Raw genomic sequence first — 24,264 nt, forward strand, 5'->3', positions numbered from 1 at the left:
CCTCAACCCTTCATATGATGCATCACAGCTAATTAAATTAAAATGCAATACATTGATATTAAATAAAATAACATCTTATACTAACTTGCTGACTGTCAACATTTACAGTTCAAATTTATCGGGAAGGTCTTCCCACTCAAGATGATGACACTTGCCATATCTCAAACCTGACTTTAATGCCATCCTTGGTGATGTACTAACAGTGAAAGAACCAAACTGAATGTTTTTAACATTCTCATATTAGTTTGGTGCAGCTCATTCTAGAATGTCTATTTAAACAAATACCTGCCACTACTTTTTTGAGCCTCATGCATTAAGTTTGCTTATAAAGTCTCCTTGATAGGCTACCAGACGTGATGTCCATTGTTCTAAAATGGCAGTGTTGTGGTTGTAGCAATCATTGCCTTTGCAGTGGATATGTCTCTCTATCAGACTCATTGTTCAAATCTGCATGTTCACACACTCAGGGAAGCCAAGCCAAACACTAGGGATAACAATCACCAATCAGCACACCACTTGGACCAATTATATTCTTTTTCGGGGCAGTGGTTTCTTCTCGCTCCCATCATGAACGGAAATGTTCTGAAGTACAGGAAAAAATTTGTCTGGAGGAGAATGAAAGACCAAAATACTGCAATCAGAACAGATGACCTCTTTGAAAAGTCTTTGAAAATGACTGAAAACAATGGTGGCTTACATGGAAATATGCATTTATTTTATCTTCAAGTCAAATGATAAAAATTCTATTTATAAATCATAAAATAATGAAAATGTAATGGAATTACTCATGTGGTACAAACATAGCATACAATCAAACAGTTTTCACCATATTCTTCAAACCAGTCATTTACAACAAAGGATCAAACAACTCAAATTGTTTTATTGAGTGGTTTAATACTACCTTGCAAAAAGGTGGGGGTGTGGGAGAGTAGTGAAAAGGTCAGATATTTGGGAATGTGCTTAATGGCATCAAAAGCTCTGGATGCAAAGAGCTTTTGTGTTAAAACCGTCTCTCAGCAGTTTATTTGGAATCTCCTGTGTGTTATTTCCTGTACAGACGGAAGAAAGCCTTGACTGCCCCTCGCAAACATGGGACAAACAACAAACACCCCTGTCAATTGCGCTCGGAGAGCCTCTCGTCGCCAGTCTGCTGACCGGTGGCTTTTTCCCCCAGCAGGTGACTGCAAGCTCCCTGGGTCCCTGGAGAGAGCCAGCTGCACGTGGAGGGGATGAGTTCACGGCACGCAGGGGGCCGTCTGCTGAGATGGGAGGAGGAAATGACCCCATTGTCTTCAGGGCAGTACTGCTTTTCCTCCAGGGTCAGCGCAGACCTGTTTACTCACTTGAAGCTGCGCATTTAAAAACACCAGCCATGCTTTTCATTTTCCACTAGTCACTTTACGCCATGATTGAGTGGTGGACTGGACTTTGTTTAAACGTCTACAGGCTGAGAGAGAAGGTGCTCTAAGAGTGGGTTTACACTAAAGGTGGTTACAGTGAAAGAAGGCTTGAGGAGAAGACAGTATTTCCCTTGTGTGGCGATATCAATAGAGGCGAAAGACGAAATAAAGACGAAAACAATATGTTATAAAGATGAGAGAGGGATCAGCTATGAAAACAGAAGAATATAAAATAGCACAATGCCTTTATTTAAGTGTGGCAAATACGTTCTAAATAGGCATGTTTTTACTGTAACATAATTGTGCTTAAAGGGGACAGTCTTTTTTTAGAAAAAAACATATATCTAAACAAAATCTGCCAAGCTTTGCCAAGTTTAACTGCACAACCTTAACCTGAACTAGTTCTTCTTCTGAGCGATTGCATTAAAATGAGCAAACTGGACTGGTATATACACTTTAGAAGTTACTCATTAACCTGTCCTTCAGGAAAGGGATTAGCTTGCACTACACTCAACCTTTGCTCAACATGCCTCCATTTTATTTCAAAGGCAAAATAAACAAAGCCCACAATATTACTTTAATGTGAATACAGAGGGACACGCGTTTAACTTCCCTGAGTTTGAGTCACCTACAGGGTTCAGGTATGTAAGTCAACTGTTGTTATTGGTTTTAAAAATAACACATTTCACCCAAATTCGGATCTACTTTAGGTTAAATATAAGTGTGATAACGTGATTGGATAGGATTTACTGGCACAGCATTTGGTAATTCTCTGGTTATGATTTTCACTTTATTGTATGTCGCTCTGGATAAGAGCGTCTGCCAAATGACTGCAATGTAATCTAGGGTAACGTAATTCCTTACTCATATCTTCAGTTTTACTATATGGCTATATGTTTCCGCTAATATTCTATGAATACAATATAGTAATAATGGTGGAGGGAATTCATTCTGTGTGTGATTTATTCTTTTTCTGACATCAATAACAATATGGAGGAAAGTGACCCTACTGATATGCAATTGAAAATTACTGCTAATCATCAGAAATAAATGTTCTAATATAGATTTTTGATGCATGTCCATTCTTTTGATTCCCTGTATCAGTTCTTCCTTGCTGTTCATGGGCATATCAGAGTATTGATTCTGGCAGTGACTCTGAGTCTAAGTTCATATAGGGTACTCTTGTTGTATGCTTGAGGGATGTACCTCAAACCTACAACATGCTGTGGTGAATTATGTACCTGCTGCATGCTGAATTCTGCGTGCTGGGAAAACTACATACTGTTTTTTCATTTGCAATGTGCTTCTAGTACTAGTCAATAAAGGTAGTGAATAATATATTTGTTAAATGTTCTACACAAATTAGAATTGTTGTTCTTGCCAGTTCACTACAAGTTGTTGATTATTTGATTATTTGTTAAAATTCATGTGTATTCTTGTCATGTTCTGACAAACTTATTTTTCTTTCCTTGTCTACACCTGCACGATAGGCTTACTTTATCACTTACATTAGAAGGTTTCAGATCAGGTGAGAGGACGAGATTAGTACAACTGCAAAAATAAATGCAATGTCAATAGCAATGCAGATGCTTTGTTTGTCCTGAGTGTCTTGTGCAATAAGGCCTGGAAAGACTGTCGGGTACATTAGAAATTATAGGCACTTCCATCTAAATATTACACTTAGTAATAAAATAACTTACGTATAAACTTAATTAAGAAGAGCCATAAACCTATAAGATTAAATATTTGTTAAGAGTATAATATGGTCTCCTCAATGACCAGTTATGGCAGCTTTGGCAAATCATGATCTCCATTCACAATTTAATATTTAAATTGTAATATTTAAAGCTTGACTGTGCTTTTCCCAAAAGCCTCTTAACATAATGCGTTTCACAGCTCCATTTTATCATTATTTTTTATTTTAAAAAACGCTAATTTCCCAATCTCCCTCCCCAGCCACACCGCTCACTACCTTCCTCAAAACTCTGAGAGATCTGGTGCACGCCTTAGATAAACCGGGGTTGTCAAAAACCAACATAAATCACATGCATACTGACTTTCCGGTGCATTTCTCTCAAATCTCTATTTGTAAACACTCAGAAGTCTATAGGGTTTGAAAATGGGCTACATGCTCATTGAATATTGAAACATGCTTGCTATGTGTATGGTGTTTTGCCACAATGTCAGATTATGTACTGTAGGAGGGGGAAGCAAAAATGGTAGGTGTTCTCATAGGCTTGTGCATATGCACTCGAATGAAAAAGAACACACACCTTCCTGGGGTAGGGCAGCTAACACTGCAGCTGCATGACTGCAATTTAAGTAGGTGAAGCTTTGCAGGTAAACCTTATATTCATCTGTCAACTTCATGAAATCATTTTTTATTGACTGATATGGTCGATAGAGCTACACTGCTTTCAAGACTTCAATTTCATATTTAATTGAAGTTAATTTAAGGTCATTCCAGATAAATAAATAGATACAATTTGATGTAATATGAGCAGTTGGATTTGTTGAGCTGTTACAGTCAATAACAAAAGAAATGTCAATTGACTATCCTTCCTTTTATGTAAGCTGGTTCTAACTAGTGTTTGGAATTAGCATGTTCCATAGTAAAGCTACAACAGATGTGAGCTTCCTTCCTTTAATTGTCAGTCTCTCACATTAATGGAGAATGCACCCCTATAACAGTGCATCATTTACAGAACTCAGAGACTTTGTGTAGACATAGATGGACAGAGCAGGTTTCAAATAAAATGCCACGTAAGTGGAGAGGCCATCCCAAGGTGGCTTTTCATGCGACATATGCGCACACTTATTCACTCAGTGGGGAAGCCTAAAGCAGGCAGCACATTATTGCAGTGCTGGGGAGGTAACCCTTGGGTAGGGGAGGGGGGGTGCAGGGGGCTGGGCATCCAATCAAGGAGCCAAGCACCCCACACAAAAGGCCCCTCACCATGCCACCAGTCACAGCCCAGTGTGTTGTTATGCCCGTGCAGTGTGAGGACAGGAAGAGATAAAGAGGGCCCCTGAAGTATGTTTACAGCCAACAATGAGAAATTCAATAGCAGGAGAGGGAGAGGGGAAAAGGTCTAATAGCAGACTGGCCCTCTGTGAAAAACTGCCTCAGTGCCAAAAAGGACAGCAAACAAGCATGCAAATGTGAGAATGTACACTTACAACACATCTATACATCTATAAAATATATATACTTATACAAATTATTGAAAATAATCAAAATTATCTCCCAGTAGGGTAAAACTAAATTGCTTGATAAGATTTTGTGAAACAAGGAATATAATAAAAAAGCAATAATAAAAGTAAAAATAGTAAAATAATAATAATAAAAAATGTGTTTATGAAACCAGCTTGCAGTGTAGCCTGCTTCTTCTGTGCAATGCAGTTAGTTTCATACAAGGAAAATGCAAAATAAAGCGATTTCAGTACTATGTGTAATATCAATTTCAGCGTAATATTTTAGTTTGTTTTTCTGATCTGAGAAAGACAAGCAGCAAATGCGGTCTCTGCTGCATGACTGAATTTCCGTGATGCCAATGTCAAGTGTAGTGAGCTTGTAAGCGTCAATACAGTATGCATCACAAACAGAATTGTCCACAATTGTAAGACATCGCAGGGATAATGCATATTGAAGAACATAAATATTAACCATAATGTAAATTTGATGTGGCCCTATTTCATGTTGTAATGTAATGAAAGACAATGCCCCTCACTCTGTTTGTTGATATTTGTTTACCGAACGTCTTATTTCTGCAGGGAAATTAGGGAAGAATGGGATTGTTATGGGCCTTGAGTGTGATGATGTTTTTCTGGGGTACAGTTACTGGTAAGGCACCTCAGACTGTTGGCTCATGTGTTCATAGCACCAGAGAGGTAGGTGAAACTAACTTTGATCCTCTTGTTCACTTGAGCACAGAAATAAATACAACTCCAGACACATCCTGTTTGTTGGCAAACGCTTCCTGTTTTGCTGATATATTTGTAATGTGAAATAAACAAATCATGGTAACATTCTGGTTCCCTAAGCCTTCTGCTAATATTTATGTATTTATTGGTGTGATTATTTCTGCTTCTACAACTTTGTTTAATGTTATGAATTTCTGTATTTTGCAAATACATTTATTACATTTTGATGCATGTGATCAAAGTTTCTTACCACTTGATTTAAATTTGCGGAATAACATTTGAAAATGATTTTTCATCGGGATGGCACAACCTGAAGAAGCTCACAGGAAGTATTGGACAGACATGGCCCAATGCAACAGAGCTGGACTTCTCTCAGAATTGCCTGAACCTCACTCACTCCAAAAGCTTGCATCCAATTCAGAGGTTTGGCCGATTAGTCAAGCTGAATTTATCGGGCAACTATCTCCCCCTGCTGGAGAGAAACCATCTCAGCAGGCTTTCTGCATTGAAAGTCCTTGACCTCAGCAGATGCCAGCTTGTAGGCATAGAGAATGGAGCATTTCAAGGATTGCCAAACTTACAAACACTGCTATTGGGAGGCAACAAATTGCAAGACCCCTTACCTACTGCCCTTAAAGACCTCAGAGCCTTATCTTTCTTGGATCTCCATGGCAACGGACATATTAAGAATGATCCCCCGGACTGGATAAAAAGGGTACAGACCGTGTTTTGGCCAGGCAGCTCTGGGTTCATGCCACCAGGAAATAAATCTGAAGGTTTGTACTGCATAATTATTTGTCCTTTTTAAAGGCTGGGACTGTGTGTTTTAATGTAGTTTAAAGGCTGGAAACAGAAAGTAGACATTTGAATCCTGAGAATAAGTTAAAGGTCCAGGAAACTGGATTCAAGTTCTGGTTATATTCTCCAAATGACAATTGGTTGTTTTATTAATATTTCTTTAAAGTTTTTAACCCAATCACAACCATTAAATTGTGACAGCAAATTGTGACAAAATGAAAACGCATATTGTTTTTTCAGCATCCAGAGTAGGTGCATTGCTTCGCCTTTCCAGCTAGCTTGCTCGGACAAAAGCGCCAACAACATTATTTACATATTACAAGCAGAAAAGATTTCATTGGTCTTTGCATTTTAATGTATACTGAGCCCAGCTAACTCCGCCCACTGAACATCTGACTTTAGCCAAGAGGAAAAGCAAGCCAGGCTTTTCTAGGTTTTTTTTGCTAAAACACATCAGCAAAGAATTAATACATTTCAGTTCCTCGACCTTTAAATTAACACTCAATCGCTTTACAGGACAACTCAACATCCCAAGAAAATTTCAAAGGAAGCTGTTATCAGATTTGGAGGATCCTACCACAACAAGCATCAACAGTAAGATCTCTGGCAATCCACCAACTAACTTTTTATTTGATGTCTAAGGCAGCAGAATTGTTTCATTGGCATGGAAGTGAACTTACAACCAGAAGTGAATACCAGATGGGCACTGACTCTTAATTCTGCCAGAAACAAAGCACTTAATATCAAGTGTGTCATAAAGATGTACAAATGAATACAGAGTAATAAATATGAATTATGTAAGGCACTGCGTTTCTACTTTGAAAATGAATTACAATAAAAATTGATTTGTATTTGTGACTTTGGTAAACTGTTCTTGCCAAAACTGTTCTTTCACCAAACATAGCCAAATAGGGAAAAGAGTAACTTCAGCTCCAATCCTTCTCCGACTTACAGGCACAGAAACCAACAATAAGAGTCCCTCACACAGTTGGCAGTACCTCGTGGCTGTCTTGGTCACAGCCATCTTGATCTCCATCATTATCACGCTTGGGGCCAAATTCAAGGTCTTCCACCGTTACCTGGCCAGCTACCGGCACACTCTGCTTCCCGAGGGTGACACAGCAAGCCACTGCGACCCCATGAGCCTGGATGTAGGCTTCTCTGGACAGGACAGGATGGTCCGAGGCCCGCGCACTGTCGTGCCCGCTGAACTGGACGATGACGATGGCTTCATTGAGGACAACTACATCCAGGCCTGTGAAAGGGAGAGGGCCGAGAGAGCCGCGGAGGAGATGGAGGGTGAGGATGAGGACGATGACATTCAGTTTACCATCGGATAACGCCAAGGAGCAAGAAACAGCAAGGACAAGGAAGCAGCTGTAAATCTGTTGGCTACTGTGGTGAAATAATATTGTTTTTTTTCTTCTTTTTCCTCTGCAGATACAAGTTGGCAAAAATGTGTATGTGTGTTGAATGTATTGGTATTATGTTACATTAGTTAAGTGTGAATATTAGGGTCTAGAGAGCAAATTTACCCCTTCGGGCATTTTTCTTCCAGAGAGAAAACACTCCACCCATGCTCTAGGCGCATCAATATAATTCCCAATTAAATGCTACATAAAATTGATTATTCACAACTAAGGTTTGTTTTTTTCTAATCTCAATGAAAGTCACGTACTAATATGAATACACTTAGGCTAATTATTCAAGCAAGACTGTATTTTAACTCCATTTTTCTGAATTCATGAATAATTTGTAAATATGTGTTTTTAAAATAGCAATTAGAAAATAATAATAATTTTTTTTATTCGATTTCAACTTACAACTACTAGTATGTATGCTTAAAGTATCATAGGCCTGTATAACGTACGATCATTAAACACGGTAAATCAAATCAAGTGGCTACAATTTACTTCATTACATATCACTTCGCCTCGAAGAACTTCAAGTTCTGTCATTCAACAGTAGCTAATTAAAGTAGCTACGAGCTGACAGACATTTGCTCGCTTTTGGTAGGCTATAGTGCGGGAATAATATTTTTTTTAATGATTTGCTGGGAAATTGTAAAACTGACAGGATATTTTTAACTGAAGGAGAGAGTACTTCGCTAAACGAGAAGAGTTACATGCATGCTAATGAATGCTGTTTAGCAGGTCTCTGACGCCGAAATACCCGGAAGAGCGTTACAGTGAGAAGAGAGGGGGAAGAATATAGTTCTCCATTTAATTCATTTCGGACTGGCAATATTTGCTTACAGAACGTCAAAACCAAACCTTGCTATAACGTTGTCTTCTAATCTCGAGGATGTCGGCGTCAGCGATATTTATCCTGGATATTAAAGGAAAGGTAAGATGCAAAGTTTGTGTTCGATAACTGAATTACTATTACAGCCTCTTGCGTCTGCGTTGAGCTAATCGGACACAATTGGCGCAGGTAAGGTTAAAACATAACCGACATCAACAGGTGTCTGTGAGAACTGAAATACTGAGACAGGTAATTCCAGAAAAACAACCCAGTAACTATTGTACTCAATGAAAACTATTCGATACTGAAGTGCAACAGCGAGCTAACAGCTGGTTTAGACACAATACAAATTACATTATATTACTTATTTTTCTAGGCTAGTTCTTATTTGACGGTACTTGTCTTCCTTTTTAATATCATATAATGATATAAACTGACACAACTGGCTCTGCCGGCATAAGTGTCTTCGGCTCACATTAAAGTAAGGATATTCAGTGTAGCCTAAAATTTAACCGTCCATGGAGCACAAGTCACAGGTGCATGTAGCCTGCCGAAAACGCAGCCGAAAAGTGCCAGCAAACCCACGCATATTCTTCACGAGCATCAGTTTAGAACAACTGCTGCACAGGTTCTACTGGTTTCTACACTACATAGATGAGAGAAAATATGCATCGGGTGGGACGGATCAGCCGATCAAGACGCTTTGAATATCTGTGGATTTGCGCAGCACTGTCTCTGAATTGATGTCAGTGAATAATAACCCATTTTAGAACAAGCGAAACGATCTGGTGCTATGCCAAATACACGCCCTCACGTGTCGTCATAACCGTTGCTACAGTATACTTTTACACCGGCTAGATGGTAGACTGTCCACCTGCCTTACCTGAGGAGCAATAGCCACGTTTTGCCACTAGAGAAAATTGTATTATTCTTTATTGCCAGTGTGTAGGAGTGTAGTTTTCTCTCAGTTATTTGAAATAAACGAAATTGTGTTTTCAAGTGAGAGAACTTAAAATTTCAATCGTTTAAGGTCGTGTAATACAAATTATAGGCAATATCCGTGCTAACACTATGTGTAGAGTATGAAAATCCCTACTGATGACCCAGTATGCAAAAGCTGGAATGTACACTAGTGTCTGCTAATGTCTAGTTGGATGGAAAACTATGAGTGATATTTTGATGTAAACAAAATATATATTATAGTCTGTTTACAATTATCCATGGTCCATATGGTAGATTTATACACTTATTTAGCTTAATTAATTATAAATATTAAGAAATGGGAAACGGTATACAATATACTGCACTATACTGAAAGTCTATCTTAAAGCAATGGAATACAGGCTGCAGCTCTCAGTTTTTCTCCAGAGAGGCTTAAAGAAAGACCAAAAAGTCTCACCAGCTTTAGGATGTCAGTCATATTGATTACACACAGATATGCTCTGAGACTGTTAATAGTGCTGATTAAAGGGTTTGCTTTCTGCTCCTCAGAGCAATTCAAATATCTACCTGTAGGCATTTCCTCCACATTTCCCTGTACATTGGGCAATCTGTTTGCCTCTTTAAACCTCTGAGCTCCTGCTCATAATCGAATATGGACATATTATTCAGGCAAATATGCAATGGATTTCCAAACTATCTTCAATATTTTACTGCACAAATATAACTTACACTTTTACAACCTAAGTTTTAGGTGACTAAATTGAAACATTTAGTCAACCCATTTATATGTTAGTTTGATGTGCTACTTTAAACATAATTCACTTTACTTTATGTAGTCAAAACAGCAGTGGTCACCTTTAGGTATACATAGTAGTAGATGGTAGATATTTTCAAATGAAGAAACTTTGTTGTATTAAAATAGTTTATCAAATATGGATCTTATTGTTAATGGAAAATATTTAAATGTGCAAGTCTGATTAATGTCCAACAATAAAAAATTTAAAAAACAGAATTGGGTCGTGCAATATCACGTGAAATGACTTACAGGAAGTCTTGGTGGGCACTAAAATGATCCATATAAATAAATAAATTAAATTCTGAAAAAACTGCTGGTGACATCCGTTTGGTAAATTGTGCAAGTATTTGATGCAACTGGGAAAATATATGTGCCAATTTACAGATGCAACAGTGTTATAATCTACCAATAGATCTACCATAATCTACCAGTCTTCAGTGACTGGGAAGGTCATTGCTGAATCATTTCAGTATTGTCTTTTATTCTCACTAGTCTATTGTGAATCATAGGTTTATGTAAATATATACTATTTTGGCATTTCAGACCAAAATCTTGAATAAGACAACAATGTTCTTTTCAGTTTCATTTTCTTTTCTGTTTAGTAGTCCGTTATCTTTTCTGGATAATAAAAAGAGTTGTTCCGGCTTTTGCTCAGTATAGTTATCCAGCTCAGTAATCCTGTTTTGTGAAATACCCTCCTGTTCTCTGATGAAGAAACGGGGAGCATGATATTTCACAGTACTCACTGAACAGCCTTGCACAATGTTGGTAATTTCTGTTGCATATATCAGCTCAGAAATCTCACCTTCTGTTTTGCAGGCAGTTGGTATTGGTCCGTAAAACTTACGGTCCGTAAAACTTTTTGCGAACCAAAAAATGTAAAGCATCCCCCTGTGCTTATTCACAGGTGTTGATATGTCGGAACTATATGGGGGACATGGACATGGCTGAGATTGACCACTTCATGCCCATTCTGATGAGGAAGGAGGAGGACGCTGATGTTTCACCCTTGCTGACTCATGGTTCATCACACTTCCTGTGGATCAAGCACAGCAATCTATACCGTATCCTTTTTCGGGAGCCTTGTCCTTCACACTGCCACTCTTTCCTGTTGGTCAAGTTGGTAGAGCCCCAAGCTTTCCTCTGCTGAGTGAAGGGACTTGTGTTACTCAGGTCACATTTTCAAACACTCTTCAAAAGTGGTATTGATATGGCACCATATTTTCCTCTCTAAACTGTTTGATGAAAGTACTACTTTTTATACGGAAGATTTCTGTAAGGAAGTATTGAATGAGGAAGAGTTTTGTCCCCTTAACTTTTGCACTATAGTGGTGGCTATGACCAAGAAGAATTCCAATGCAGCACTAGTGTTTTCTTTCCTCTACAAAATAGTGCAGGTGAGAAAAGGCCGAATACATTGCACAGCTTTGTCATTTTCATGTTGCTAAACTTCATATTGATTATGTTAATGCTATTTTTTAAGCCTACATAATGTCATGCTTCCTAATTAATGCAGTCATCTGACTGTATTTTACTGCATACTATATTATACTGTGTATTTGCACGTTTCGTTCTTAAGTTTTGTTTCTTGCTTTTTGCTTGACTGCACAGGTGTTCACAGAATATTTTAAGGAGTTGGAAGAAGAAAGCATCCGGGATAATTTTGTGACTGTGTATGAGCTGATGGATGAGGTCATGGACTTTGGTTTCCCGCAGACAACAGACAGCAAGATCCTGCAGGAGTGAGTGCAGCCACATGCAGTCCTAACCAGACCTTCTTTTACAGTGTCCACTTTTGAGAAACTCAAATATGTGGGTACCAGTTATATCATCAAGTAATGTTTTTGCTTGCTTTTGGAGTGTACAGGGATACAGCACATATTTTGGAAATATTTTCTTTCCTGTCAGAAATATGGTTTTGTTGGCTTAGTGTCTGACCAGACGCAAACACGCTCTGCGTGCTGTAGAGGGCACAGGAAGCTGCTGGTCTGCAGCCCAGGGCAGCCTGGCAGAGACTGCCTGTCCCCACGTCATGGGCACTAAGCCCTCAGCTTTTGGCACCAGAGATCCGAGCGAGGTTCAAGCCTCCCTCCTCGAGGGGATCTCCTCACCACGGTCTCCCGCCTTCCTTGTCCCAGATTCCGCCCAGCTCAGCCTGGGCCAGACTCGCAGATGGGGCGTTTTGAAAAGGTTGAGCGCAATTCTGATGCTAATCCGTCTGTTTACCTCCGATGTTCCTCTCGTGTGCCTTCTCTCTGAGGCCGATGCATGTTCATTAGCATTCATTAGGAGCGTGCGGGCTAAAACACATGCACATGCTCGCTTGTGTTGCTTTTTATCTTCTCCCTGCCCCTTTGTGTGGCCTTGATCTATACAGAACATAAGGGCCTGTGTTTAAAAAACACTGGCCCATACAGAAGATACCAGCATGTGTGATGGAGCCCCTGTTAAAACCTGTTGGGGGTGGGGTTGATAAGGCGGTTGATGAGAGGGTGGGGTTCTATGAAGGCCCCCCATGTTTCTGAACAGTAAATGAAACAATGGAGGTTATTAAGTTCAGGTAGAATAGCTGAAGAGAAAGAAGAACGGTGGCTGAGTGCACTAGCGCCAATCCGAGCCTGTCGGTTACCTCTGGGCCTGTGCATACCCGGGGGAAAACACTGTCTCCCAGTCCCCAGCCCAGGAACAAAGGGCTCTATCTCTGCTCTGCAAGCCGGTCATGTTATTGTGTGGATAAAGACAGGATGCCTTAGTTTCAGGGAAATGCACATAACATATGGCAAAGTAGACAAAGGCAAAGCCAGGACAGATGAAGAGGTACCTCAGGCTTATTTAGATTAGGGTGATTTTTAAAAAATGGTGTCTCCTTTACTGCAGATGTCATGTCTAGCCTTTGATGCTTGAACTCCTTGCAGGTACATTACCCAGCAAGGGCACAAGCTGGAGATAGGCGCCCCTCGTCCCCCTGCTACAGTGACCAATGCCGTGTCCTGGAGGTCCGAGGGGATCAAATATAGGAAGAACGAAGTCTTTATGGATGTCATTGAATCTGTAAATCTGCTGGTAAGCAGGCTTCTCCTTATTAAATTCCTTGTCTGAGGTGCAGATCGATTATTAACGGTCTGCCAAATGCGCGTTTTCTACTGTCCGTCCAGCTCTAGTCAAGTGGCATAATTGCAGTTCCTCTATTGAAATTAATTGTCTGAAAATGATCTTGTTTTTTTGGCGAATATTGTCTGCCAGTATACATTCCTTGAACTTTCCATTGGCAGGCATTTACATACCTGTATTGCCCCCAATTATTTAGCTTTTGGTGGAATATTAAAGTTCCTGTCAAACAGCTCAAATACAGAATATAAATTGTCCTTACAAGAGGTGCTATGTACCGTCATAGTAATCTTTTTTCACCGTTTTACTGTCCTATCAAATATAATCTAATAACTATAAATGAATGATGTATGCAAAGTTTGACATCATTTATTTGCATTATATTCAGCATTGCCTCCATCTTTATGCAGCATAAAGCATATGGATTTGATTGTGTTTACTCAGTCAGGGTATAAATGCCATGTTCTTTCGGGAGAGAGAAGCTTCCAGAACCACACTTCCTTGAATTCACAGCTACAGGAAATAGTTCCCTGTTTCCTTTCTTACAACAAACCTTCAGTTCTCTCCCTACACATACACATACACACACCCACACCACTGTCTTGCGCATGCCTACAATTACAACAGGGTCAGAACCAGGACGCAAAGCTTCAAACTCACTGATTACAGGAACGAGACCCGATCTTTGTTTATTGTCCCCAAGTCCCTATTTTAATAAATGTTTGTGCTTGTGCTTGCACAAACTCTCTCTTCATTGTTTTCCAATACTGCTTGGCTTTTTCCCCTCCATTTCCTTCTTCAGTGTGAGCACCACCCCTTCTCCTCCCAGTTTTCTATACACCCTCCTCCTCTTTACCTTACTTCACTGCTTTGTCCCTTTTCAACTGCATTGCCATTTGCTTTTGTACATAATCGCCGTCTCACTCCCTGTCCCTGTTCTCTCTCTGTGTTCCCCAGGTCAGTGCAAATGGCAATGTGCTACGCAGCGAGATAGAGGGCAGCATAAAGCTCAAGGTGGTCCTCTCCGGCATGCCAGAGCTGAGACTGGGCCTGAACGACAAAGTGCTCTTCGAGATCACAGGGAGTGAGTCGGATATGTGCAGTGGCCCTGTGCGAGTCTCCTCTCACACTGACACACACCTGGCTGTACACACTGGGATTACATCTCCCTGTGGCTGCTGCCTATGTCTAATCCCTGCCCTGGGCTGATGCACACACATGAAAGTTCCCCCCTGGACAGGGGTATACATGGGGGCTCAATCAGTGAGAGTATGGCAGGGTATACAGTATAGAAAAAATAGAATGTATTGATAAAGGAAAAAAATCAATACTTTCTGTTTTTGAAAGCATTCACCGTCTTCCGACTACAGCAGTGGTCCGTACCCAGAGGTATGTGAATCCCATTCTTTCTTGCCTAGGGCATTTTCCCATGCTACCTTTGGAACAATAATTATGTTAAGAAATCGCTATATATACATATACATACTCCCCTGCCGTTTCATTAGCTATCTAGTACCGGGTAGGACATCATTTTGCCTCCAGGAAACCCTAAATTGTTTGTCCCATGGATTCAACAAGGTCCTGAAAACATTAATTCGGAAATTTGCTCCATGCGTACTCGATCGCATCTCTCCGTTCCTTCTGATTTTTCAGTCATGCGTTCATGCTGCAAACCACCAGTTTCACTTATTTTCCGAGTTGCTCTAGGTTGAGATCAGGGGACTGTGCAGACCATTCAAATAAACGGAAGTCATTAGTCATTGTTCGTGGAACCAGCTCAAGTTGATGCTTGCTTTGTGACATGGTGCATTATCCTGCTGGAAGTACTCATTTGAAAAAGGGTAGACTGTGGCTTTAAAGGGATGCGCATGGTCTGCAACAATGCATGGGTATGCTGTGGCAGACCATGCGCACCATGTCACAAAGCACGCATCAACTTGAGCTGGTTCCACGAACAATGACTAATGACTTCCGTTTATTTGATTGGTCTGCACAGTCCCCTGATAACACCCAATATATACCTAAAAATATTCCCCATACCATCAGGTAGGAGCCCCATTGAGAAGGTTTGAATCTTAAGCAATCTGTGTAAGGGGTGAGTACATGGTACTTGAAATGCAGTGGACATATACAGGGCTGTTGCAAAGCTCTGTGCTGATGCCTTGATGGAAAGTAGGTGGGTGTTATCATGCAGGCTGATCAGTTTAATTTCCTGTTTTTGAGGCTTTTGGCAAATGCACACTTAAAACTGTTTTAAAAAAAATGATGGTTACAGCTACATGGTTTGCAGGTTTACCTAATAAAATGGCACACGGTGTATGTTGTATACTGTGGATAACTACATTTGCCATTGTACAGTCCAGAGGTGGACGCTAGCACAGTGTAGGGAACTTTTCAAAGTTAGTTTTGGTGTAAGTATTTTTAAAAATGGGAAATAACCATAACCCTGATTATGAAGAAATGCTGAAATATTGCCCCACAGAGGGCAAGACTTGTAATTGCTGCTTTATTTCGACATTTAAATAGGCTGGGAGAGGTGCAGCATTGTATTTCACTGTCATGTGAAATTTTACGTTTTTTACTTGGAGAAATTAAATTGTTACTGCAGCCCAAAACATATAATGCAATTCCAGGTTTCAAATTTAAAATGTTGCTGAATGTTGAGTAGGATAGGTTTTACTATAAGTCCTTATGCACATGAAGGCTTATATCCCTTTTGATTAGAACAAATCGGGAAAGCTTACTTTTATTAAGGTACGCGAGACCCATAAAATCCACATTGACATTATTAATGTGTGACCACCATTTTGAAGCACCTGAATTAGCCCCTCTGCCGAATTAGGTGAGGCAGTCAGAAGTACACTCCTGCTGCTGCCAGTGACTCTGGAGAGACCGCCTTCAGAGGGTCTGGGACACAGGAGGACCGCCTGCACTCTGACCTATCAACTGATGTCATTATGTGGTCTTTCATTCCAGCCATGAAACGGCAGTTGCGAGAGTGTCCCTGCTGGGATTAGAGCTGCTGGGTATGCCTCTGATCTCCAAAGCCCAGGCGCTATGCTCAGACCCTCCCCGGCTGACTTCAAGAACACAGGGGCGCTTTTAATCTTCATTAAAATGTCACAGACTCCCGGTCATGCATTGCAGCGCTGCATTTCAACCGAGGCCCATTCTGAACCTGGGTCTGATAAAATTCCCTGTGGGTAAGGGAATTAGGAAGCAGCAGAAGCTAACAGGACCCAAGTCATTATGCTGATCTAAGCAGCCGCAGTCAGTTTCCCAATATCTGGCTATAACTTTCGGGTGGCTTTCCCTCTAACAGTGCATTAGAGCAGGAGTGGTCAGGTGCATCTAGCTTGTACAGTCCTCTTTCCGTGTGTCATGTACACAGAGGACACTGCTGGACTGCTGAAAAAAAGAAGGATCTCATGATTACTTCCCTTATTATATCCCTGATGCGCCACAGAGACAAGATTAGGTGTTGGTCCTTGGTGTTGGCAGTAAGCAGAAGCGAGTGTCTTCCCGGCAATATTTTAACACGCATGCATTAGCTCTGAACATTCCTACTTGCATATTCTATTCAGGCAGGTCAGCTTTTTCCATCGGCAACACATTTGACTAATTTGGTTCTTAGGTAGTGGCTGTACCTTAACACAGTGACAATAGTGCAACCTGCTATGTTTGTCCCCATTGCTGTGATCTTATACAGGAAATACTGTATATCCCTGTATAGGGCTTATGTAGTTTATGAAAGCCTGTTTCTGTGGATTTTTGGCAGGATTGAAGTAAACTGTATATGTGAAAGTATACCAATAATGTTTGAGCGAGGGGTAAACCTGGCTGACCTGCTCACCTGCTGCTTTGCTCTATCAGGGGAGAAGAGCAAGTCTGTGGAACTGGAGGATGTGAAGTTCCACCAGTGCGTCCGCCTGTCTCGCTTTCAAAACGACCGCACCATTTCCTTCATCCCGCCCGATGGCGAAAGTGAGCTCATGTCCTACCGTCTCAACACAGCGGTGAGTGGAGCAGCCTGCACTGCTGAACTCCCAGTTCCTTCAGTGGACTGGCATGCAAGTGCATATGGTTATGTGTAGTGAATGGAGTAGTCCATGGGTGAATGGGAAAGGATACCATAGAGTATAAACGCATCTCCCATGTATACCATGCTTGGTGTACATTTTATGGAAGAATACATTAGACCTCAATGTGTAATGGCAAATATGTATTATGTCCCACTTAAGGATAAATAATAGGTAATTGTATCACTAAGACAATATTCCCTCTGGTATAAAACATTTATGACAATTTTACAGGCACATTCCATAACAGACAATACAAAAAAAATCTTCAGACCTTAGATTTGTTTAATTATATTGGCAGTTTCTTCCCTGCCCAAATGTGCTTCATCTAAAGGACTATACTGAGTATAATCTCAGCTTCTCTTGCCTCATTGGAGAGCCAGTGAAGTTGTTGGAGAAAGCTCCTACATACATGAGCATAAGGGTTCAGTTTGCCTGACTGAGCGCTCCACTCTCTCGCTGTGCCCCAGGTGAAACCCCTCTTCTGGATCGAGTCTGTGATAGAGAGGTTCTCCCATAGCCGTGTGGAAATAAAGGTCAAGGTAGGCCCGTTGCCAGCCGCTCTCATCTTTCGCTTGCCGTGTGTGTTGACATCAGTCCTAGTGAGCCAGTGAGGATTAGTGAGAGCTGAGGGTCTGTATAGTTGCTCTCCCTCCAGACACAGTATGACATGCAGTGTCTGATTGTTCATTCATTATATATTCTTTCTGAAAAGATTTGGAAAACTATTTATTTATCCTCATTTTGCTGGTTCCCCTTGCCTTCACAAATGATTCAGTTGCAGGTCATCAGTCCACTTGGGCGTGAGTGCTATTGAAAAGAAGCCGGTGTCAGAAAGGTGAATGGTGTCTAATGAATGTCAGTGTTTTAATAGCTATGTGCTATATTGATTTATGTTTGTTTATGCTGCCTCTTGCCCCGCCACTCAGGCCCGGAGCCAGTTTAAGAACCGGTCGACCGCAAACAACGTGTCCATCATGATACCGGTGCCCAGCGATGCCGACTCTCCCAAATTCAAGACCAGTATGGGCAGTGCCAAGTGGGTGCCGGAGAAGAACGCGGTGCAGTGGAACATAAAGTCATTCCCGGTCAGAAACGCCAGCTGTCTCATTGTCTCACCTGCAGCTTCGCAGTCATGCTTTATTTGTATTGACTTTATCTTACCTTCAAAATCAATTACCCTGTGTGACACTATGGAGGGGACAGACTCAGACGTTATTGAAAATACTTTACAAAACACTGTTAAAACATGAGCATCTCCAAGTCTAATTAACTGCAACTGAGAACAGTAACAGGTGGAGGAAAACTGTCCTACATTACAAGCTTTTGTCCACTGCTCTGGTTGTTTTCTGACCTAGATCAAAAGCCAGTCTTTTGCCGTGATACTCAAATTATTAACGCCCGTGTGGTTTACACAGTTTCTCAGTTTCTGGAAATAACTACAGTGCAATTGCTAGTAGATAACTGGCTTATCTGATAGCTAGCTAGTTAGCTCTGTCAGCACCAGAGATCACAAATAATTCCATAACAGTAGGTAGGAGGTGGAGCTAAGATGACATAGATAATGTTTTTATTGACAAAATAAAAAAATAAAAAGAACATGTCTAACTAAGCTGATCTTAAGCTGATCTGCGCTGTTAACTTTCCTGTTCCTACAGTCCAGATTAGGCTCTGATGCCCCACAGAAGCTGTAGGCTTGCGTCTTTCTTGATTGCAGTTTAAATCGCAAAATGTTCACCAGCCTTTAACAGTCAATGTCCCTTTCAGGCACATTTTAAGGTGTGGTTACCACAGCCTGATAATGGTTTTTGCTGTTACCTTTTTATGACCACTTTTACTGTGGTCCTTAAACACAAAGAAGGGTGTGTGTGTCGTGTCATGCACTGTCAGGGCTTCTAGGTGCTAAATCGCCCTCCCAGAGGAAACACAATATTGCCTTTCGTTGTAATCACATTTTTACAGCCAACCAATGAACTCACTGATGCAGTGAAATTGTTGTGCACTGAAAAACCAACGAACAGACGAAACACTGATATGCTGACGATTTTACCTCGGTGCGTTGACCCTTTGCGCCTTGTGTGTCGAGGGTCTAGGGAGGGAAGGAGTACATGATGCGCGCTCACTTTGGGCTCCCCAGCGTGGAGAGTGACGAATTGGAGGGGAAGCCGCCCATAACGGTCAACTTTGAGATCCCCTACTTTACTGTGTCTGGAATCCAGGTGAGCCCTTTGTATTCATACCACCATTATCTAAACCACTGCTGCTTCTGGGTCAATGGCCTCACCCACTACTGATAACAAGACCCAGGAGCATCTGGACCTTGCTTTGCATTCTGAAACTGTAAGATAATCATGTACAGTGTGTAGTTCTACAGGAAAATGCTATCTGTGTGGTTGAGGGATGGTGTAGTGGGCACAGTAAAGTTCAGAGGCTGAGTGAATTAGTGGGAGGAGTATACATTTATGTTTTGTTAATGATGAACAAGAGAGAAACACCTTGGTTAAATGTCGAATACTTTTCAGAAAAGAAAGTTACAGTAGCATGTGAGCCACCTTTGGGCTGTGGAGAATCCAGCCAACACTAAACTTATTAATTCTGTATTGAAGTGTTTACATGCACAATTCAATGTATGTCTGGTCACCATTAACTACAACCATTTTTGTACTTGGGATGAATACACTGAGCTCCAGCTGGTGTCTTTCCACCATCCTAGTGTTGTTAATATGACTTGACTTTGCCTTGCTTTACTCATCACACTGTTTCCTTGATTTTACAAGGAAGGGTTTACACCGAGCCCAGTAGTTGAAATAGAAGTGTGAAAAGATTCATAAAGACTTACTCTAGCTCTATCTAGGCAGTGAAGATGTTGGATAAGCTTACAATGGGTGAAAAGCTTCATAAATAGAATCATTATCCTTATGATTCAGGATGAGTATTTAATTATATATATTTTCAACAAGATTTCCATTCAAGTTGAGTTTCAAGAGCATGACATTCCACTATCTAAAAAAAAAGAAATTGTGGCCGGAACTCTTTCAGGCTGAAAATTGTATTAATCTTCTAAGTGAAAGATTTGCTAACTGACAGTATTGTAATTGCAGCAGTTTTAGGAGGGGAATTTTTTCCCCAGTTAGGTCTTTAAAAAAAATTGGCCACCCACAGTTGCTGCTGGCACCCAAAATTTTCCTGTGCAAATGAACACAGCTGGCTGCTTCCAAGAGGACCCATTCAGAATCATCCTGCTGGGAATAGATAGAGTAGCATCAGCAACACCAATAACTGTAGCATGCATGCAGTTAGCATGCAGTTCAGTTAGTGAGCAAATAAAAATGTTGGGAAAAAAACATTGACTTTCATGGATGCTGGTCCAACTGGTCCCCTGATTTCATTGTGGAAACACTGGGGTGTGCACTCCATTGGAGGGAGTGGACTGTTAACGAAACCATTGCATTGGAATGTGAAAATGTGCTAATGATTGAGCCATTTACATTTCAGAAGATAAGTCATTTACATTTCTGAAAGCATTGCTCAAAGCATTTGTCTGGATATTTTCACATCATTTTTATGCTGCTTTGCTGTCCAAATATCTTGCATGTTTAATGTAGCTGCTATCGGCTAAAATGTATGCCGTGTTGGCAATAATTCCCCCTACACTGGTTGTTGCCCAGGAGTTGAAATGTTCGTGTGAACTGTCCCCCACAGGGACAAATTACTCTGGTTACCCCAGTAATCCCAAAGGAACCTTGTATTTGGAGTGTGTAATCAGTATGCATAATTTTTCTACTGTGTGTCAACAGGTGCGCTACCTGAAAATCATTGAGAAGAGTGGTTACCAGGCACTGCCATGGGTGCGCTACATCACACAGAGTGGAGGTGAGGTCCCCAGAGCCTGCTCACATTTCACGCTTTACAATGAGCAAGTGAAAGGGACAGGTTTGCATAACAGCCATGTTACACAATGGTAAAATACAGATTTGTCTAATCCGGATAATTGTATTATGTATTACTTTTAATAAATACAATGGCGTTAGAATCATGATTCACTTTGACATTTATATTTCGGAAGGAAAATGATTGAGTCATGACCCATTGAGTCATTGGTAATACAAGAATTTGGGAGTATTTTGAATTTACCGTCCACGTCTGATTGTCTACAGCATTTTGTTTTGTGTCATGTTTGGATAAACAGCAGGAGGTTTAACTACTTTTGTAAGACTTTGTGTATTGGAACATTTGATTTATATCTGTTGATTCTTACGTGCACTTGGCTTTGTTACTCTGAAGCTACAGAGCCTGGTATCACATGTACAGTTAAGCCATTAATTTCACAGGAGGAGAGTGACCTGTACATATGATAGCCAGTTCCTTTCTCAGCAGTGTTAACTTATTCATAAGGAATACTGAGCAATTATTTTAAAGACTTAAGCCGATTCCTGAGTTCCAAATAGGTTTTTAGATTATAGCTTCTTTATTTGCATTGTGTTTTAATTTGATTGTTTTTAAAATGGGTTATTGTCAAAGTACATTGATGGTTTCTTTTATCATTATCTTTGGCAGATTACCAGCTGCGGACAAACTAAGGGCAAGACTGTAAGACAAATTAGTCTTTATGCACTCTGGCACATTTTCTGCCCCTGAAATGGAGACAAGGTAGAGGACAAAAGGAGACGCTTCTGCATCTCATATGCTGCAGTCTGGTCATGGGCCTCTATTCTGCGCTGGTTCACAAACCACTCTTTCTACAAAGAAACAAATCCTTAGACTTGCAGTATACCTTTCATATAACAATGTTTTTCAAAGATTTACAAATATTTTTAAAGTGTTTTCCTGAAGACTGCATTTTATCAGAGGTCAGAACAAACTAACTCAGTCAAATGTGCAACTTCATGGCAGGTATACAAAACTTGTGGCTTATACAGTAACTTCCTTGTACAGCATGAACCAGCTGTTTTTATCTGAACTTGTCACCCCTGGTTATGCCTTTTATAGTCTCAATTCTAATTCAAATGTAATGAGCACCACATTAGCAAGGTAAATCATTAACAGAAGTACATTTTGTTACAGTGAAAAACTTGAAAGAATATTTGTTTTGTGTTTGAAGGCTGGGCTTGCAATGATTATTGAATCGTAATGAATAGGAAATCCTGTTACTCTCATTACACATAAGTATAAAGGTCATGTTTCTATTAGGTGTGAAATAACCGTGTAAGATCAAATGCAATAACGACTACCTGAATGGAAGTGGACTAACTGAATGTACGGTCATCTCATGTTTACGTTTTACATCAACGTGTTTATTCAAATTAAAAGATGCACAACACATTTTATGCTTGGGGAAGGTCATCATCCACTGTAGAACAACCCAGAAGGCCATTCACAGTACTTTACACCTGATTTATAATATTGTGCATCGAAGCAGAAGTTGTTGCTGCGGGAGTGTCCATTAATTTGTAACTTTGCTGAGGCTGCTGTAGAAACACCTGCTTAGAAGTGAGTGGAACGCGGATGTGACATGAAATGCTAGGGCACAGGGATCGTTATGGGCACAGCCCGAAATGTACACAGTGCACAGAGCAGTCCATTTTGAAGGCAACTGCTTACTAATGGGAATATACTTTTTACATGGCCTTTGTTGTTCATTACACTGTTTTCCATTTCCTAATTTATTTTGTTATTATTCCACCCTTGAACATACAAATCTTTGTCAGTGGCAAGAATTTGTTACCTTCTGTAAAGGGAAACAAAGATTTCTAGTAGTCCTGCATTTGACATATGTAAATTTGTTGAGGGGAAAATGGTTACTTCCTAATTATTTTGGGTTATCTGTAATTGCATATGTGCATCTTTTTATTCAGTTCCTGTCTTATTTATAAATGGCTGCACTGCATGACTGTAGGATACAATGTTGGTCCTTTTAGGAAATAAACTACTTTGCATTGGCAGTGTTCAATTTTTCCATCACAGAGAAAGGCAAGGTGAACTAACCCTTGAACAGAAGTTGAAAAAAAGTGACAGTGACATCTGAAATATTTGGGGAGTTTGACCGAGAAACACGTCTTGACCCCTTTGCAGTTATAGCTTGTACTCTTGGCCTGCATGGAGAATTGAATCTGCAGCTTGTTTGTTGTTTGATGCAAATGGGATGGTGCCAGCTATAGGACTATAGTAATCAGCTATAATCCTTGGGGCCAAACCACACATTTTATAAGCAAAAATCAAACAAATGATGACATTTGCAGGGACATGTTTGTCTGCCTCTTCCTGGCTTATCGGACCCTGCATGCGAGTTGCCTGAGGCTCGGCGACAATGCGCCACTGAGTCTGCCGTTGTCAGCGGGAGAGGAACAGCCGCTGGCAGACAATAGGCAAGCTGTGGAGCTCAGGAGCTGGCATCGCCCAGCACGGCCTGTGTCCCTGCCCTAAGTCTACGTGTGACTCAAACAGCACAATCCCAAACCCTTCACAAAGGGACACTCTCAGACCTGTGGCCACTACTTATCTGGTCAAAGGCATCTGAGGTTATGTCCACATGCATCAATAAGCTTACTGTGTTGTCCACTGAGGGGATGCACTTAAAGCACAGGGATATAGAGTATAGATGTATTTGATAGTACCATATGAGCCCTGGAGTTTGGAGTGTGCTCATGGTGAAAAGCACTCCAGTGTTTACTCTTGTAATTCAGAAAACCATCATTAAATACGAGTACACATGCACCCTCAGTGTTAATGCTAACAGTTATACTGATGGCAGTAGTTCAACATTTGCCCTTGCATGTTGTCACCGCATTTGACATATAAAAGACATATGCCACATGATGACAGATACTACATTGTGAACAAAATGGTGTCCGTTCTTGACATTTTTTTCAAATAACACATAGGACCGATGTGGCTGTTTTGTTCTAACAGTTCTAGTTTTTACGACATATTGGTAGAACTTGAAGAATTCCCTTTGCTCCAGTGATCTTTGTAT

At 40.6% G+C, this 24,264-nt stretch overlaps 2 protein-coding genes across 2 annotated transcripts; both read left to right on the top strand.

Annotated features, from left to right (window-relative positions):
• The first annotated feature begins 1,943 nt into the window (after positions 1-1,943).
• c4h1orf210 (chromosome 4 C1orf210 homolog) lies at positions 1,944-7,749 on the top strand. Its single transcript, XM_061238601.1, has 5 exons — positions 1,944-2,041; positions 5,175-5,291; positions 5,641-6,100; positions 6,639-6,716; positions 7,077-7,749. The coding sequence occupies exons 2-5, from the start codon at positions 5,190-5,192 to the stop codon at positions 7,460-7,462; spliced, it is 1,026 nt and encodes a 341-aa protein (XP_061094585.1). The 5' UTR covers positions 1,944-2,041; positions 5,175-5,189; the 3' UTR covers positions 7,463-7,749.
• A 513-nt stretch (positions 7,750-8,262) lies between these two features.
• Positions 8,263-23,233, top strand: ap1m3 (adaptor related protein complex 1 subunit mu 3). The gene is made up of 12 exons (XM_061238600.1): positions 8,263-8,468; positions 11,012-11,168; positions 11,434-11,501; positions 11,716-11,846; positions 13,020-13,167; positions 14,170-14,296; positions 17,086-17,228; positions 17,762-17,833; positions 18,221-18,379; positions 19,385-19,510; positions 21,089-21,164; positions 21,849-23,233. The coding sequence occupies exons 1-12, from the start codon at positions 8,427-8,429 to the stop codon at positions 21,869-21,871; spliced, it is 1,272 nt and encodes a 423-aa protein (XP_061094584.1). The 5' UTR covers positions 8,263-8,426; the 3' UTR covers positions 21,872-23,233.
• Positions 23,234-24,264: the final 1,031 nt, after the last annotated feature.

The sequence above is a fragment of the Conger conger genome, chromosome 4 (assembly GCF_963514075.1).
Source record: "Conger conger chromosome 4, fConCon1.1, whole genome shotgun sequence".
Lineage (NCBI taxonomy): Eukaryota > Metazoa > Chordata > Actinopteri > Anguilliformes > Congridae > Conger > Conger conger.

Bases quoted from the DNA above. Each gene is read 5' to 3' on its own strand.
- c4h1orf210 (XM_061238601.1), top strand. From the start codon at position 5,190: ATGGGATTGTTATGGGCCTTGAGTGTGATGATGTTTTTCTGGGGTACA. The intron at 5,292-5,640 runs GTAGGTGAAACT...CACAACCTGAAG, and splicing joins GTGTTCATAGCACCAGAGAG to AAGCTCACAGGAAGTATTGG. The intron at 6,717-7,076 runs GTAAGATCTCTG...TCCGACTTACAG, and splicing joins TACCACAACAAGCATCAACA to GCACAGAAACCAACAATAAG.
- ap1m3 (XM_061238600.1), top strand. From the start codon at position 8,427: ATGTCGGCGTCAGCGATATTTATCCTGGATATTAAAGGAAAG. The intron at 11,847-13,019 runs GTGAGTGCAGCC...AACTCCTTGCAG, and splicing joins GACAGCAAGATCCTGCAGGA to GTACATTACCCAGCAAGGGC. The intron at 17,229-17,761 runs GTGAGTGGAGCA...GCTGTGCCCCAG, and splicing joins CCTACCGTCTCAACACAGCG to GTGAAACCCCTCTTCTGGAT.